General features: G+C 38.4%; 1 protein-coding gene across 1 annotated transcript in view; it reads right to left on the bottom strand.

Moving 5' to 3' along the window:
• ITGB3BP (integrin subunit beta 3 binding protein) overlaps positions 1–18,874 on the bottom strand; it is a 28,148-nt gene extending 9,274 nt beyond the window's left edge. Inside the window, exons 1-7 of the mRNA XM_082053197.1 lie at positions 18,750–18,874; positions 13,826–13,868; positions 11,036–11,174; positions 5,298–5,370; positions 3,222–3,300; positions 2,016–2,109; positions 24–83 (exon numbers count right to left, since the gene is read on the bottom strand). Of these exons, the coding sequence (XP_081909323.1) occupies positions 24–83; positions 2,016–2,109; positions 3,222–3,300; positions 5,298–5,370; positions 11,036–11,174; positions 13,826–13,868; positions 18,750–18,754 (493 nt within the window). The 5' untranslated portion in view covers positions 18,755–18,874. The remainder of the gene's footprint in view (positions 1–23; positions 84–2,015; positions 2,110–3,221; positions 3,301–5,297; positions 5,371–11,035; positions 11,175–13,825; positions 13,869–18,749) is intronic.
• Between the last annotated feature and the right edge of the window lie 157 nt (positions 18,875–19,031).

The following is a 19,031-nucleotide window of genomic DNA, read 5'->3' as shown; positions in this document are numbered from 1 at the left end:
AAGAGTTATAAAAAGCTTCTTACCTCTTGTAGGAAGTTTTCCATGGTTTCTTTTCAACAGCTGCCGTTCTTCTGCTTGACTCACTAGTGAAGAAATAAATCTGAAATTAATCAATGTAGTCCCAGAGATTTCAAGGAGAATACTACCTGTGTCTCTGTTTTCGCTTTCAAAATATTTGGATTTTTCTTCAAGTCATGGCAAAAAAATCCATTTACTTACATAGTTGTGCTCAAAAAAATTAACAAAACACTTTCAAAATGAACATAAGTTTGAGAAGCTGCACTTAGGAGCCTCATACCACGTTTCGTTCCCATTTCTGTCTTCTTGTGCTGACACGGGGCTTTGTTCCTAATTCAGAGATGGGGAAAGAGGATTCTTTCCCATTTTGAAGGCACCAAGAAGTGAACACAACAGAAGATAGGTCTGAGGTGATTTGGACAGTCACTGCCCTATCCACAGTGTAGGGTAGTAATGTAAACACAGCCTGTTTGCAGGAAACTTCATTTTGGATAAGAAAGCATCTGGTTATATGCATTACAGTGGGAACCAGTACAGTGTATACACATGCAAAATGAAAACAGAACGAGCATTGGTATACAAATTAGGAAAGAAACGGTAATTTAAACAACAGTAGTCGCTGGAATTGTGCGGTGCATAAATTCCATGGCTGGTACTCATGGTCTAATGCTCTGGAGGAGTCACAGCGCTCCTTGGGAAGAAAAATTCTCTCGCACCTGTGGCTTTACAGCTCACCTGTTTCCAGCTGCGAACCAAGAACCAGTCCCAGAGCTGGTTCCAATGTTTTACATTCTGCAGAAAACAGAGCAACCAGAGAGGTTGTACAACAAGGTCAGCCAGCAGAACATCACATTTGCTGCACGTTAAGAAACTGTTTTATCATCTTTGTATGCTTGTCCAGAGACTGGACCCAGGGACTAAGTATATGCATATTTATTCATGTTCCCTGCTCAGCTGGAAACTAGAGGCTGGGCTGAAAAGTCTACAAGAATAATGTTATTATGCAAACCTTTGAGGAGAAGTGGTGGCAGGTAAATGCAGTCTTAGACACATGCCTGTACTGAAATGTGTCATGTGGGTACAGATAAAAGGGGTTGCTGTTGTGAAAACAAATGAACAAACTGTTCTGAAGCATAAAGATTGGTGCCTACAGCTGCCACTCATCCCTTTTAACTCTGAAAGGAATGACCTGGAAAGGCAGATCTTTATTTCTTGTCCCTGAAAGCAAGTGGTGGTTGTGGTTTGGTTTGTTTGTTTGTTTTTATTTTCCTGCTATTATCCACGCCGTAAGTTTTTTGCATTAGAATATTTCCCCATCAAGTTGCAGAGGCAGCTGGGAAGAGAAGTACGAATGCAGTTTTCACTGCTAAGGGTTCTCATGTCCCAAGAACCTCTGACATGGATTAAGGATAAAAAATTTCCTCAAGTGGACACATATAAATTAAAATCTTCGGCTTTCTTGGTGCTTTGGAAAAATATTACAGATGTGCCATCTGTAAAGTGCCCTAATCCCAACACAATAAGCACCTGGTATGTCCATCATTTAAAGACACATGAATAACTATTTTTAAAGCCTAGAAAGCTCTATTCAGCCTAATCCTCCTAACAGGCAAACAAACAAAACAACTTCCTTGCAAAAAGAGAAGAAAGGCAACGCAATCAAAGTGCAAACGTTTAGCCTAATCACTAGCTAACTACCCACTAAGTATCTAACTATTTACATAAGAAAAGGTGTTGCTCTTGCACGTTTTTCCTCCCCATCTGTGCCTGTGAGCTGGAAGGTCGGGCTGTTGGGGTTTCCTTTCTTTTATGTCCCCGGCTGGATGCACAAGGACATTTTAAGGTGCATTTGTCTTGAAAAAAGAACTCACAGGTCAGAGTCCTGGTGTATAACACTCCGTTAAAACACAGAGTGGGGTATAACTCTAGCAAACGTTTGGAGTGATCATCGTTAAATTGTTATATAGGGGATAAATATTATTGAAAATCCTCCTTACGTAGCACTTGGGTTTTCTGCACTTCAGCCCTCAAGTTGCAAGACGAGTTGGAGACACCAATAATATTTTCAAGCTCTCTACTGCCCTCTAAAGCCTGGAAAAAAAACAAACATAATTAAAGACATGGTTAAATCTCATTCCCAAACTACCTGCTTAGATGTCTACAACTTATTTAAAACATCCGAAAGAAAGAACTTTTGGAATTTTTATCAAGCTCTAAACGGTGCATGAGACTCCACCTCACAGAAGGTCAAATGACTAAAAATTTGAGGGGTGCAAGAGCACACGCTGCTCTTGAAAACGGCATCGGGTGCCTCGGACTGTTACTTAAAAATCTCCCGTTATTTACGCTTCATTCCTAAATCTTCAGCTGTTTAAACAGATTAGCACTTGATCCCCAGAAAAGCAATTTGGGCACATGTGCAAGCTTGCTAGAATATGTTAGTAAAATCTGCGAGCGTGTAAGATTGTATTGAACGCACTCCTCAGCATCTCATGGTAGACCTAAAAACATACACTATCAATCTCATGAGAAACAGAAAGGATTTTTCCATAGATTTTTCTAAATAAACATTTCAATTAAAATATTTTGAATTAGTATCAGTGCTTTTTGTAAATAAAACATTGTCAGACCACACATGCAAGTAAAACAAATCAATACACTTTGAGTACGCTGAATTATTTCTCAGATATTGATATACAGCAATGAACCTTGTGCTAAACTTATCCAGGAAACAAAATGTGAATACAAGAGCAAAGTGATTTGCATTTTAGCGTGTATTAAACAGGCTACTAAATGATGATACATTAGTGGTAAATTAAATAATGCAATCACTTTAACACAACGGGATATTTAATCTTCAAAGACATAAACATCTATGAGGTAATAATTCATATTTCAGCTATAAATAATAGTTGATACCTACTTCATATGCTTTTATTTGTGTACAAAATGAGGAGCAATACAAATTACAAAATGGTGTACTTGGAAAAGCAACTCCTCTAGTTTAAAAAAGAAAATCTACTAAGTTCTGGGTTTTTTTTTTGTTTCATTTTCTGGATTTCCAAGTCAAACCTGCCTGGTTTCAAGTATTTTATTTGCTTCCCTATTCCTTAATACTCAAATGTTTCATGTAATATTTTAATTTTTATTTCAAATCCTGTATTACAAGTAGATTATCAAAAGTAAATCAGTGTAAACCAGACCTGTAGGTTTGTCAGCTTTGCTCTTATCTCCAGAATTCTAACCAATGAACTTTTCACTTTGGACTGCAATTCCACAAACCTATGTAAAAAGTTAAACAATTGCAATTAGCCACATCACCACTTGCTGAAAATCAATGTTTACAATGTTTCCTAGAGTTTTTTCCCATCTGTGAACAGATGGGCTGTGCAACCTGGTTGTGTCATATAACACCAAACGTAACTTGCCTTTGCCTAGGATTTATATACAAACTGCCAAAAATACATGTATTTTTACACAATTTTCAGGAGAGGGACTCAGGTTCAGCAGGATTAGAGGATTTTCTTGTGATCCTGCAGGAAGACAATGGTAGAAACAGGAATTTAACTCATTTGTTGCTAAGAACAGGAATTTAATCAAAAGGGCTCCTCAAACCCACAGACTATAGGACCGTACAAGGAATCATGTTATTTGTTCACCTTTGTTGTACTATCTCCCCTTTTAAGCCACAAATGTATTTTGCTACCAGTGTAAGGATAGTCAGCTTACAGTTTTTAATGAGTTTTGCAATGAAACTTAAAATAATATACAATCAGATTAGATCTAAAAGGCAGGCTTTAATGCATGATTAAGGATTTGCACTGAATATGTGTTGAAAAATGAATGTTTAGGCTGTTTTCTCTTTGAACCATTTCAACATGCAAATCAAGTGGAGACAACAAAGAAATGATCTATTTACTGCTTCCTCCCACACAAGGGAGAATCATCCTTCTAAGAAACCTCCCAAATTTAAGAATAGAACTACAGTATGAGAAAACCTTCCTACTGTTATATTTGAACACGGGAACAGAAGGCCATGCAGAAAAGAAAATGCTAAAGTCAGTGTATTGTACAATACGCTTTCCACCTCTAAAAATAAAAGTGTAAGGAAGTTCACACAAATATTACTGTGTAGGTGTTAATTTATAAATGTGTTTTACTGACATGTTACTAACTGCTAGTCCTCTGCAAATCTAGCCATTTAAAAAAACTGCATTGAATTATCAAATGCAAACATTTACGTGTCAATGAAGACTCCGATTACTCAAATTGTTCTGCAATTCAAGGTTAATGTCATTAAGAAATGAGTCTATATGTGTTGACCAAGCGATTTAGTGAACCAGAAAAATCCCTCAATTAATCAGTTGACAGCTTTCCACTGGTATAACTTGAAGATTTTATTTTTTACTATCTAAAATGCCATCCCAATTCTACTGCCTGTCCAGCTCCATCACTTAGAAGACACTAACTGTCCTACTCTGAAGAAATTTCAAGCTAATGGTGAGGGAAAGCATCCATTACAAGAAAAAAACAAAACCACAGACACATTCAGAGCTACAACTTCAAACATAAGAAGCATCTTTCGTTGAATAAATGTCACAAATACTATTTGTTAGTCAAAAATAAATGCATGCATAAAATATTTAGCCCCAAGAGAATATGCATCTGGGACACCAGATACAACTGTGATACAAATATTTAATACATACAACAAAATACACGAGTAACAATCAACGTATACTTAAGCAGGACAAGTTGAAGGATGACCTAAAAAAGCAGGACAGCACAACAGGATAGTAAGATTTCAAGAACAAATATAGAGCCAGTGTTGAAGAATGAGAATAAATTTTTGGCGCAGAAAATTTCAGTTCACTTTTCAGCTGAGATCTGGCAATGTTATAAACAATTAAATACATTTTTCATAACAGAAAAGATCAAACAATGCTAACAACATAAGACATTAGCAGCCTTACTACTAACACATTTTATCACTTCTCCTACTCGCATCTGTTAAGTTTAGGAAAACAGTTTATCAGATACTTCATCTGAAACATTTAAGTGCTTTACTAACCGTGGACTGCCCAAAGTCCAATAACGTCAGGGAGCTTATAGCTTAAAATAAGATTGTGGTAGAAAATACAAGAATTTAAAATATTTTACAAAGCAAACACGCCTGTGGAATTACAATTTTTTTAAAAAATCATTATTAATTTCTGTATGAAATATTAACCTTTCATAAGTGAAAATCACGGCACTCACAACGCACTTAGTACACTTACGCATCCTGCTCTGTTTGAGGCTGCCCTCTTCTGGGTAATCCGCTCTCTGAATCGTTCTCCTCGGTTTTATCTCCTAGGAGGTTCACAAGAAAGAAAAGAAACAATAAAGATGAAAATAAGATATCGAGTATTTGAAGCACATGAAAAAGGTCTAAGTATGAACCCCGACTGTTCAATGATCTTTTAGGAAGAGAAAAAAACCCCAAACTCAAGTACAAATCAGGACAGATTCCCTTGTAATGAAACTCACTTAGTTCACTACAATTTACTCTTTTGTAATTTGACCTCTCATCAATTCACATTATATTAATATTTGTGGAAACCTTAGGATTATAGTATTAATAATCGGAAGTTAGTATAATAATTCTGACACATAGTTACTGTGTTCTACGCAGATTTTTGTTTTAAATGCTGTTAACTGCCTAAACACAGTGTATTAGCACAGAGCATTATCAAGAAAATACTCTAATGACTGAGCAATGAAACCTCCATTTTCCTTTAATAAAAAGTGCTTGGCCCCCAACTCCATCTTGTAAACAACTACAAAGAGATACTGCAAATTACTTCTAAAGGCTCTGACATGCTATATTGACAATATAATATTCTAGCTCATCATATCATGGGGTGTAATAAATCACATGCCAGTTGCCATTATTCTGCATGGCGAGTCATATTTCCCCATCAGTGCACTGATATTTTGAGCAGTTGTCCGTTTCTGTGAAGGAATAGGAATAGGATATTACCACAAAACTCCATTCCCATGGATTTGTTAATAAAAACAAGGCTCACATGTGGGGTTGGTAATTTGGTGTCACTGTAGGTTGGACATTCTTAGATGACCAGATTCCAAGATGAGTATCTAACACAGATGCTTTCCGAAAGCAGGAGGACAGGGGGATGTTTTCGGTGACACTGATCAGGTTAAGAAAATTAGTGCTGCACTGAAATAACATCTTTGGCTCACTGCCATTTACTTGAGATTGTCCAACAGTCACTTAAAAAGCCCTCCTTACATGTGTTGTTATGTATAGCAATATACCCCTAATCACAAGACTTTCTGAATTTACATCTGTTTACACATACAATTCAGATAGAAATAATATTGGAAAAAAACAGATTAAAATTTTATGTTGTGTATCAGTTACTATTATTTTTAAAGTCAGTACACCCTCCGACTAGTGTATCAGAGGGTGATGTGCAGGTAGAGACTGCATCCCTCCTAAGAATTTCCCCCTCAACGGTCACATTCTCAGTCTCTCTTTTGCTTCTGCTCCCTTTTCTTGACACAGTTCTATTCTCCTGTGCCATGTATACATACAAAGAGGGAGAGGAATTATTCATGCTTTTTTTTCTGATAACAGTTTTGCCCTTAAACAATGAGATCATTAGTGCATTTGACAGTTAATGACTTAAAATTGCATACCAGTAATTCTGTACTTGTAGCCAGACTCTACTCGTCAATCCAAAACCCAAGAAAAATCTTATTTTTTCTGTCACCAAAGAAGTTTACAAGGTGCTTTAATTTAGTTCTTATCTACTGTCCTTCCAACAGATATAGACACATTCTTACAAACACTTCATACCAAACAGCTGTTATTTTAAGGTGAAATTCACCTTTAAGTGAAATATTTGGAGGAAACTACAACAGGTCTTCACTGTGGCCTTAACAAATGCATTGATCCTACAACAGACCCTCAGGAATGAGGCACTTTGCACACCTCACTGTAAGACGCCTCCTTTCTGACATCAGACTAAAAAAAAAGAGAGGCTACACTAAGCATTAAACACTTTGATTTCTTCTTGCTAGATCTAAATTATTACATACAACTATCAGCACTCAAGGATAGATTAACATTTAATTTTAATATTTTGTAAAACATTTAAAAATGTCTCAGAATGACAAGGTGCTATAAAAGTTTAAGCTGTTCCACTACAGCAGCTAAAGGTTAAGACCCCAAAAGATTTCATTTTAAAACCAAATACTCATAGAACTTGCACTTTAATCAGTCATCAATTATCAAACAGATACTACTTTTAGACAAGTACTATGGAATGGCAGCACCCTGGATTGATTTTAATAAAAATAAATCAATTTAAAGTAGATGTTCAAAATGTTAGCCAACAATGATGAGAAACTAGTGAAGATTTAGTATTGTTATTTTAGAAATTTATGTCATAAAAGGGTTGTGAGATTTTTGGGTAGCTGGCAATATGTGAATTATCAGGCTGCCCAATAGGACATATATATAGGACAGCATCATAAGGACACACTATCTTATAATTGGGTTGGTTCATGTCTTCTCCTAAAATAAACGTCACTTTTGAATAACCTTAGCATTCTGTAGGTATTTAGTCTTTTGTGAGGCGCTCCTTCACACTGTTATTCAAAAGAAAGTCATGTTCACAAGACAGGTAGTTTCCATCTGTCTCCCCAGAGATAAATGCCTGCAAGTTTGTGTACTTCACACAATGTGGAATAAGTTTTCATAGCTCATGGTATGGATTTTGTAATAATTTTCATTCAGTTGTTTTCTCACATATTGGTCAAAGAAAAATAGAATCTAGATTATACTCTAACAGGTGATATGCATAATCTACTAAAACACTACAATACTTAAAACAGAAGGGTCTTTTCAGAGGAAGAGAAAGTGTGTTTAAAAGGATGACCTGAAACCTGTGATCTAAGAGGAAGTCTTATATATTATACCACCATCTTGTAGCTACATGAACACAGGGAAAAAAAGGATGGCTAGTACTATATTACTGAATAATTATCCATCTAAATGTCAGCCAGGATCACATGATCAGTCTTTTTATAGGCAAAAAGAATGTTCCCCGATGTCCATACTTAATATCAGTATGGAAATACAGTACGTGCTCACCTTTCCCATTGCCATCCCACTAGACAGGCATTTTAATACAAGACATTTTGCCCCCTTTCCTCTTTCACCTCGAAGATAAGGCATGTCATGCAAATGCTGAATGTGTTTTAAAACTCGTAGTAGATTTTCAAACGTTTGTGTATTATCATGTGTTGTGTCACCAAAGTGCCATTGAATAAAACCAAAGGGAAAAGGTCATTAAAGCAGGTAATTACAAACAGTAACGCTCTGAAATTGGGTCCATCTTTTTCAAACACCCTGTACTTTAAAGCCCTGATAAAATGTCACTGAAGATTTCTGGATGTGAGCTAAGTGGAAGCGTGGAGATACACACTGTGCCAAATAATCACCTTTTTAGGAGTCAAGAGGAAAGAAACCATTAGTTTTGAGAGGAGGAATTGTTCACAAGACAGGGCAGGTACTGCGGCTGATCCTGACTTTCTGGCAGACACAGGCTTGTTCCCTCCATCCCAAACCAGGAAGCACATAACCCAGGCCTTTGGCTGCAAATCTCAACATGGTTCCCAAAAGGCCACAACATTAAATACCCATCAACAGCATATATATTAAATTTTGTGAAGGCAAGGGTGTTCTAAAATACAGATCCTTTCAAGAGAGCAGGTTTGCACAAATAGTTGAGATGCTATCAGTCGCTGAAAGAATGGGGAGAAATCCATCTAATTCTTCCTCCAATTGCTTCTTGGAATGTCAATAGTTGAAACAATAATTTTCGTACTGGTTCCAGCGGTAAACGCCCAATTCAAAAGCATTACACTGGTGTAGAACAACAGCCGTTCTGGGGAGAACTGGATCCAGCACAGAGCTTGCCAGGAAAGTTGTGAATGTTTCGACTGGCAGCGAGTGCTCATGAAAAACAAGACTGTGTTAAAACTATTGGACAACCAGGTGATGAGGACACAAAGCCGGGTCATAATGAAGATGGGCAGCACAATAGAGAATTAGGATATAGCAGCTTCTATTTCTTTTCCTAGCATGACTACTAATTAGAAAAAACAAACCAAAGCCCCTGCACACAGGCCTGTAACTATGTGTAGCTATGCTGCCACCAAAACACCCGACACTGCCATGCTTCCTCCAGTTCTCTGCTATTTTTAATGAGGAAAAAGGATGTCAAGCTCAGATTGTAGTATTTTCAGCATGAAGCCTTCCAGTAATTTCCATTGTTAGTTCCTCCAGTTTTGACAGAATCCCAAAATTTCATTATAACATTCTTTTAAAACAAAACAAAAATCCCTTTTTTCCTAGAGGAAAAAGCCACTTTTTCAGATCCCTCATGAGAGCATATGGTGCAATAGCTACTGCAAAATCTGCAGACATCTAGATAAATTTCGAACAGTGGTTATTCTATCCTGCTCAGAATATTTCTACTCATCATAATTCATGAATGTTAGTGAGGCCTCAATTACTGCACATAAATTTGAAAATATATGGGGCATAAGAAGCACTTTAACCCAACAAAAAGGCAGAACAAGAACTGATGGCTCAAAATTAAAGCCAGACAAATTCAAAATCAGACAGGAGATTTTTTTTTTTTAATAGCGAAGGTAACTGAACAAGGCACTTGCTAACAAGGGAAGTGATGGATTTTTATTATTATTATTGTTGTTTTTTAAATAATTTGAAGTCTTCAAATCAAGACTTAAACAGCTTCCTAGGACTTGTACTGCAAAGAAATAAAAGATCTTGGGCTCTATATGGGAAAGATAACATGAAAGCCTCTTTGTTTTTTTTTTTTTTTTTAAATATTAAAAAGTCACAGCAGATGACCTAATGGTTCCTTAACACTTAAAAAGACCACAATCTATATAGTCATAAAAGTGGATCAGCCTACTGAAAATATACTTCTTGAGCAGTCATAGATTGCCTCAAAAACTGTGGCTGTGTAACTAAGTGGCCATATATCCTAAAGTAAACTAGAAATAATATAATTATCAGAAGGCATATTTTTTAGAGCTAATGACATTTGGTGTTACATTAGCTAAATGAAAAATTGCCCTCAAGTGCCTTACTATGAAAAACAATAGAAAAAAATATGCAAAAGAATGCAAAGCTACCCTTTTAGCTTTGATTTGATAAAATCTATGTAACTTTCAATATTTATAGAGAAAGGCTCAGAGCTGAGAAATGCTCTGTGTATGTATGAATGCATGCACGCATTTATTTTACTGGCAAGAATGGCTAAGCCTGTCCGTCCACTGGAAACCTGGAAGCACATAAACCAGGACTTGCATTGCAAAACTCAGTTCTCAAAGGGCCACAAAATTAAACATGCCTCAGCTGCACACATTTTTTCTTTCCAGCTTTCCTGACCAGGAGAGAGTCCAGACCTCAGCTGTGGATTATAAAAACTGCCTTGGAAGTGTAAACTAGGACTGCCTTGCAATAATCTGAAGTGGCACACAGCAACCTCAGAACAACTCCACCTATAATCCAAAGAAGAACAAAGTCACCATCAAATAGTATGTACCAGTCCTGCTGATGATAGGTGGGATTTAGAAAGCAAGCAAGCAAAGGATATTGTTAGCATAAACATGCCTAACCTGTGGGATTAATGCAATTATTGACAAATATGCCAGTGTAGGGGTGTTTTTTTTGCCGAGCCAAAGTCAAGCATTTTTAAATATTGATCAACAGAAAGCAAAACTTGTTTAATAAACATCCCCAAGATTTATAATAAAAATACTCAAGTTTTAAAAATCAACATTGGCTTTTCCAAAAGAGATGAAAATTCTTTAAAAGGAAAAAGAAATTGAACATACCACAAGAGACATAAGTTACTAAATCAAGCCAGTAACCAGAAAAATATTGCAGTAAGAAAGACAATGTTCAACTAACCATTTGATGGGTGATTTGTGAGATTTTGTGCATTATGGCTCGTGGGAGACGAAAATGGACTCATTTGGCATGTTCCTGTTGTTGGTGAGTAAGACTTCAGATTTTTCTTTTTGGTCTTCAAAGGTGTTGCATCAGGTGGCTAAAACGTAGCAAAAGAAAAAGAATCTAGATTAATATTGGCAAAAGATAAATTACCTACGTCCATCTCAACCTACAACAGTTGCAAATTTCCCTTCTGGAAACTGAACACACACTGCCTTCTACCTTTCCTATCAGCAGAGTTACATATTGCACCCCAGAAGAACCAGTCGGCAATTCTGAAATCTTAACTGGGATTATCTGGGGCACAGTTCACTCTCTAGATTGGATGCTGAATTGAAACTCTGAGAAACTGGGACTTCACTGCACTGCTAATATACAGAAAAAAAACCCCAAAACAAAACAACAAACCAAAACCACATTTTCTTTGCACATAAAAGGCTTCTGCTCTAGTAACAACTTGATTCCAACTGAGAAGAACAATGATTACTGTCAAAAAGAAGATGTACACAGAAATAGGACACTTAAAGGAGACTCCATTGGCACCAGTTGCACCCTAAAGTCATCTCACACTCTTAGAAACCACCAATTATGTGGCTACAGGATTTTCCAGGTAGATGAATTTGAAGTTTTAAGCAATATGCTTATTAGAAGACTGACAGTACTTCACTGTTACTTAACCAGCTGATCCAGTAATTAAACAAAAGATTAGAACGTACACCGGGTAGCGAGCTGGAAAACACGGCTTCAGATTGCTGGGTTTCCTATTCCTGCCTAGATTTGGTTTCAAGGAGATAAAGTCACTTGGCTGCTTCCAAAGCAGACTGGCCACCTCTAGAGAGGAGAATGCAATCAGTGCACAACTGATTTCATTGTATTAACATGTAAAGAAAGAAAAGACATTCTGGGCAAAACTACTTTTTCCAGCCCCTTTCAAAATTTTCTTGAGAGCTGAAAGGGCTGTGTAAATGCAGTGAAACAGCCTTATTTTTCCTAGTTTAGTGATTTTTTTTTTCCCCACCCTTGGAAACATAGTATCATCAAAGCAACCCTTCAGCATCTTGTCACTAGTATTTTTCCACAAACAGGTTAAATAAATGTTTCAAATAATCTTTAAATTAAATACTAATTACAGTAAAGTATCAATGCTACTTTAGGCATTTAAATGTCATCAAATCTCCTTTGAAAAAGAATCTCCAATCTGCTTACACTTTCAGGATAATTTTCCTGCTTGAACAGCAGTCACCTTGGCCACCATATTTTTGGATACGAACTAAGACCCCTGGGAGCACTTAGCTGGAAAAAGTTACTGTAGTACTTAAAAGGCCAGTATTTATTTGGCAGCAAGAATTTATCTTCCAGGAAGAAGAGTCTCAGTCCTATTATGCAATTTTTAATTGGTACACTTTAAATCTTTGACATGCACCTGTTAGAGGCATTGTATGAACTAAAAATCACAGTATAAACCTCTGTTACTGAGATTCCAGTAAAAGCTTTATCATTCAGATGGGCTTTTGTTAAGCTTTTGGCTGCACAAGGACCTGAACGCAGGTTACCATCAAGTAAATCTTTATTTTCATCTTACGGGGAGGGGGCAGGGAAGGAGGAGCTTTCAGGCAGAAAAAGAATTGCATGTCATTTCAGCTGGACCACTCATCTACAAAAACATCCCTACAGCCCAAGAAACAGATGCAAAATTACAGTCACAGCTGCATTCTGAGCAGAACAAGTTGGGTAATGGTACACTAAGCCGCTAATTAAATTGCTAATGATTTTTTTTTTAGTGCCACTGCGGTATTTTGCTACCTTTGTTTAAATTTCAAAAAGCAAACCAAAAAACGACATAGAAAATTCTTAAAATGGCAAATTTCTATTTTGCTAAATACCAGTGAGACCTCCAAATATACGCTGCATATAAACAAATCTCTTCAAAAGGCCGCAGACATGGAGATTTATTTGGAGCTCATTTGCTGACCAGCTATTTCGCTCTATGTACTTTTCTAATTTTTTCCTCCTTTAAACACTGCCATCCCCACAGCTCCTCTGTCTTGATGTCTGCAGCACCACCCACTGTTGGTAAGAGCAGATAATAAACTGACATATGTCATGACATGCTGGTACTGGGAGGATACTATAGCTGCATTTACAGAAAATAATAGCAACAGTACAATTTTATTTTTATTGTGATAACTGTGGTGAAATTTATAGCAGTGTTAGTACTTTATTGTTTCATTATGCCAGATTAGCTGAGGGAGGTAATTATGTCCTTGACATGAAAATGCCTTTAATGTTTTCATTTCAATTTTGCAGTTTATAATATGCAGATTACAGCATTATCGTAATTCCATATTGTTACACATACAATTACAGGGCAGAACATTTGCTTCCAGGATGATGGAGCTAATTTCTAATAAATGATTTCACCACGGATCTTAGCTCATTCAGCACTTGGGTAAATAGTGACGGCAATAAAAACATGCACATTTCTCCACTAATTTTCAAGTGATTCATGTAGATATACATTACTTAAAGCCAGGCAGTTTTATGACAAACGGAATACAATAAGTTGTATACTAACATTTTCAGCAATAATTTTGTGCCTAGTGAAGATTTTTCTAGACAACACCCAATCTGTAAGAATATAAATGCAACTCTAATGAAATATCATGTTTATATACATATGTGCATATAGATAGATGTACACACACATATACACAGCCCAGATAATTCCATACACCAAAAAATACTTACATTATCATTTCTAACAGTGTCCAGCTTTAATGCTCTCTTAACTCTGCAAGAGAAAAACATGGACAAGTTTTATGGTCATCAGGAGACAAAGACTTCTGGTAGTAAGGTCTATAATCTGCAATTTTAAAGACATTTTCCTTTCTTATGCTTCACATTTTTTCATACTACACAAGAAAACTAATCGCATTCAAAGCTAATACACTAACTCATTAAATACAGTGTAATACTGTGTAACAAAAATGTTGCCTGTTTAGAAGGACAAAGTGTTTGGATATGAAAATCCAATTCTCCATTTTATACTAGAGATAAAAATCAAGATACTGAAGCGAAATCGCACTGTATATTTGTCTCTTTCTCAAAGATGATAAACAATGAAAAAATGCAAAAGTATTATCATTTACATACCTTCTGAGCAAGGGCTGAAATTATTTTGCCATTAGTAGGAATAACGCATTAGACATTGAAAGCACAGGTACAGCCAAGGTGAAAAAAGTAGTTCTTCCCATCATTTCAGCTCTTAACATGATTCAGTGCTACCAGACTATGACTTAACTGGGGAACAGATGCTCTATGTCTTTACAGGTCCCCAAACCATAAGAAACTATTTTTTAGTCTTCTTCCCTATACGGATTGAGGAACACGCCAAGCTCTCTCTGCGAAATCTGCTCTGCTGAACTGGATGCCCAGCTGTTAATGGCAATGCTAGAAGAGGAAAGCTGAATATTTATAATACTTTATATCGTACAGCTGTCTTCTAAAGAGCAGTCATCAAAATTTTATTGAATGCAGACTAAATGCTCAAAGGAAAGAAAGGTCAACATAAATTAAGACTATTTTTCCCAGAGACACCTGAAACTTTTAAAGTACATTCCTAAATCTTAACAATAGTTTAAAGCATGATATAAAACAATGAGGAAAAAATTTAAAATCTTCATAAGAACAATCCCCAAGAAACATATGTATTATATCAAATTAAATAAGATTTAGAAAATACATCATATTTCAAGAACTTAGTTCACAGTTTCCATCTTGAAAAAGAATGTTTTGACTTGTAAGGGATTAAGATGACTTAATTCCCTTAAAAATTTATGTTACTATTCCAAAAACGTAAATTTAAGTTTTGGAAAAATAGAATGAAAACACATCTTTGAAATATAACTCAGGTAATGGTCTTACATGAATAGCATTTCACAACTGGCTCTATTACTAAAAGGAGAATACAAGCATTCTATCTTTAAAAAGCCAGTAAACAGGTAACATTTAAATTAAAAAAGCATCTGAAATTCTTGCCAAAATGCAGTCAAAGCTGTCAGAGTTTGATGGAATTCTTTACAGTGTATTTATCTTTTAACTAGAACCCCATATTGCTTAAGGAATGCAGACTCCATTACATCTTCCATCCCAGTGGCAGCAGAGAAACATTATATTTATTAATACATCTACTCTGAAAGGATGCTCTAGGGGGCAATGCATTTGCATGTTATACTAAGGCATATTACGATGGAAGCTTTTATGATAGACTTCAAAAGAAGCTGGAAGCCAAAGTAAAGCAGAATCTGGACTCAACACAGCTGTAGGATGAAGATAAATGAGAAACCACATGAAAATCCCACTAAATTATATACATTTAGAAGATTTCTTAGGGAGAAGGTTGTGGACTGGTCAAGGCTATTCTCTGTAAAGTCCGTCAAGTATGGTGTACAGGAACAGAGTTGCAACCAGCCTGAATTTCTCTCTGCTGGCCTGGAAAATCCCTGCAAACATCCCAAGCCTCGCTCCAGGTGAGCACCTCAATGTTGGAAGGAGCTGCATAGACAGTTTTGGCTTCAGGAGCTCAACTTTGCCTTGTTTTTCCCAATTCATCCTAGCCAGCAGCCTGGTTTGCTTCTGGACTTCTTTTTTTTAGTGATTGTCTTTCTGATGGCACAATGTGAGAAGGTAAACTAGGACCACTGAAACAAAAGTTATCGAGACATCTAACATGAAGAATCAGTTGGACAAAGAGTCTTCTCTCAGGTCTTTCAAAAGATGAACATGGAGAAAACCCAATACACGCATCTAGGTGCAAAGAAAATGCCTAAAGTATTTTAGGAAACACCATGGAGGAAGAGCACCGGCTCCAGTTCCGTTCATCTTTTTTATATGGCTGGACAAGCCTTGCTTTGGCTATGGTGTGGAATCAAATGTTAAAGCATGAACAAGAACAGGAGATTGAAAGATGAGGCATATGAAATGACAGTACACAAAAACTCATTTACCCGAGTTTCATACCCTGGAATTGGTTAAAAATTCCCTGACAAGGCTTAATTTATGTTCTTAACTATGCAGAGTATGATGGCCCGTGTTTATAGCTAACTGTTCAACCTGCAATGATTATTTTGCCCATAATATTTATCAGGTTAAAGAACTACATATTACTGCTATAGCATATTGTTCATTTATCATTCCAGATCATATTGTCAGCTCCTTGCTAATACCAGGAGACCTTTACTCACTTGAATAGTGCTTTGATGAAACCACTTATATGAGGAACTGCTTAACAGCGAGAGTCTAGGTATGCAGTTTAACTTCCTATAAAGAAATTGGTTTTTTTTTACACTGTTTTTAATTCCACATGCACTTAACTTTCTGTCCTTCACAATTCATTTATGAATCAATGCAATGGTAACAGATATAATGCACAAAAAAGAACATACAGAATCAGGTACTTGATTATATTATTTCATTAAAAATACCCTAAGGAGTGTTGTAGTGAATTTTGAAGCCATTTCAGTCAGCTTCCTCTTAAGTTTCTTCTTTCCCTGGGGAAAAAAGAAAACTCCTCTACGCTATTTACATACTGCTTCATCTTCAAAACCTGCCAGCAAAAATGACTTATTAACTGAAAAAGCAGAAAAAATGGACGATCATTTTCTATGCTCAGCTTAAATGGTAGTTATGCTTACTGTACAACCAGTGAGAAACAGACTTAAACTCCCCAAAAAACCCAAAGCATGTTTATTGATGTTTCCTTTTTCTTGCTATTGTCTGGCATGATTACTTCAACTTCCAGTGGTCAAGAGAAAGCCTTGTAGAAGTCGGAACCTATGTTAGCTCTAACATAAGCTATCTTTGAAATCACATAAAGAGCTGTAAACTTGGACAATATCTGAGGCCTATATATAGGCATCCTCAGTCTCATGGCCTCACCTTACTGCTTTTGAAGTTAACAACATCCTATGCATTTTCTTTATTGTTCTTCAGAAGCCCACGATTAGCAAAGATACACAAGAAGATTTTTTTTTTAATGCTGAGGGCGGTGAGAGCCTGTCCCAGGTTGGCCAGAGAGGTGGTGGATGCCCCATCCCTGGAGACATCCCAGGCCAGGCTGGATGGGGCTCTGAGCAACCTGAGCTGGTGAAGATGTCCCTGCTCATGGCAGGGTGGCACTGGGGGAGCTGGGAAGGTCCCTTCAACCCAAATCATCCTGTGATTCTATGATTCCATGATGCTAAGAATGGCATCAGACTTACATGACTATTGCTTGATGAATTTCAAAGAACAGGAGAAATACGAACAGGACTTATTCCTATTGGAGACCACAGGAACTATCTGAAAGGAGGCTGTTGGTCTCTTTTTCCAAGTAGCAAGTGATAGGACAAGAGGAAATGGTCTCAAGTTGCTCCAGGGGAGGTTTAGATTGGTTATTAGAAAAAATTCTTCCTGGGAAGGGCTGTTGGGCATTGGAACAGGCTGCCCAGGGCAGTGGTGGAGTCACCATCCCTGGAGGGGTTTAAAAGGCATTTAGATGAGGTTCCTAGGGACATGGTTCAGTGCTAGAGTTAGGTTATGGTTGGACTCCATGATCTTGAAGGTCTCTTCCAACTAAAATTATTCTAAGAGATACAGCCTGATGGAAATGGACATGGAACACCTTATCATCACAGGCCTGCAAGACCTTCCCACAGTAGCACAAAGCCCAGGAGTCACTCAGCACAACCCATCCATGCCATGGCTCCTGTTGCTCTTCCACCCCCTACCACAGAGTCTCACAGGATTTATCCACAGGGTGAGCAGAGATAAACAAACTCCCCTCAGCTGGGGAAGCTGGGAGCAGACACAGAATCATTTTGATTGGAAGAGATCCTTAGGAACATCTAGTCCAACCATAACCTAACTCTGGCACTAACCCATGTCCCTAAGAACCTCATCTCCGCATCTTTTAAACACCTCCAGGGATGGTGATTCCACCAAGGCAGCCTGTTCCAATGCCTGTCAGCTCTTTCCAGGAAAAAATTGTTCCCAAGATCCAACCTCAACCTCCCCTGGCGCAACTTGAAACCATTTCCTCCCGTCCTGACACTTGTTCCTTGGGAGCAGAGCTCGACCCCCCCTGGCTGCAAGCTCCTTCCAGGCAGTTCAGAGATCAGAAGGTCTCCCCTCAGCTCCTGTTCTCCAGCTGAACCCCCCAGGTCCCTCAGCTGCTCCCATCACACTTGTGCTCCAGCCCCTTTCCCTTCTCTCAGCTCGCTCCAGCACCTCAAGGGCTTTCCCGTAGTGAACATACAGAAAGTACCACCCATACCGGTAGGCATCACCCTCCGGATAACGGCTCTGCCCCAAGGCGCCACCATCTTAAATATTTCCCATCCAACCGTTGAAAAGACAGAGCTACAAACAAAACCCGCCCTTCCCCACGCACCGGCGTGCTCCTCCTCCCCCGGGATAACCCGAGGAGCACAATTCTCCTCAGATAACAAGATTACTGCCGTATGAGAAGCCCGCAGGGTGGAGGGGAGCAGCGCTCCCCTCGCAGCTTCCCCCGCGGGCCCCCCCGCCCCAACGGCTCCCGGAGCCTCAGGGGCCGCCCCGCTGCGGAGAGCGGTGGCTGAAGCCGAACTCAACCTGAGCTTAACCCGCTCTCCCACCCGTCCCCGATACCTACGACATTGTGGAGCTCCGGCCGCCTTTTGCAGATCTCCCGCCTCGCTCCGCCGCCGTGCACCGGCCAAACACCGCCGGCTGGAAACGGCGCTGAGAGGGCGGGACGCGGCCCCAGCGGGGCGGGCTGAGGGCGGCGGGCGGGGGCCTGCGGGGACCGGGCGGCTTCTCGGTCCCGCTGTCGGTGCTATTCTGCGATAAGAGCCGCGCTGGTGGCGGCTTCGCCCCCTTGGGAGGGTTTGTGCGAGACCGGCTTGGGCGGGAGGTGAAATGCGGCCGAACCCGC

This window comes from Streptopelia decaocto (genome assembly GCF_964273445.1).
Source record: "Streptopelia decaocto genome assembly, chromosome: 5".
Taxonomy (NCBI): Eukaryota; Metazoa; Chordata; class Aves; order Columbiformes; family Columbidae; genus Streptopelia; species Streptopelia decaocto.
Note: the sequence above shows the minus strand (reverse complement) of the source record. Positions and strands in the feature narration are given on the sequence as shown.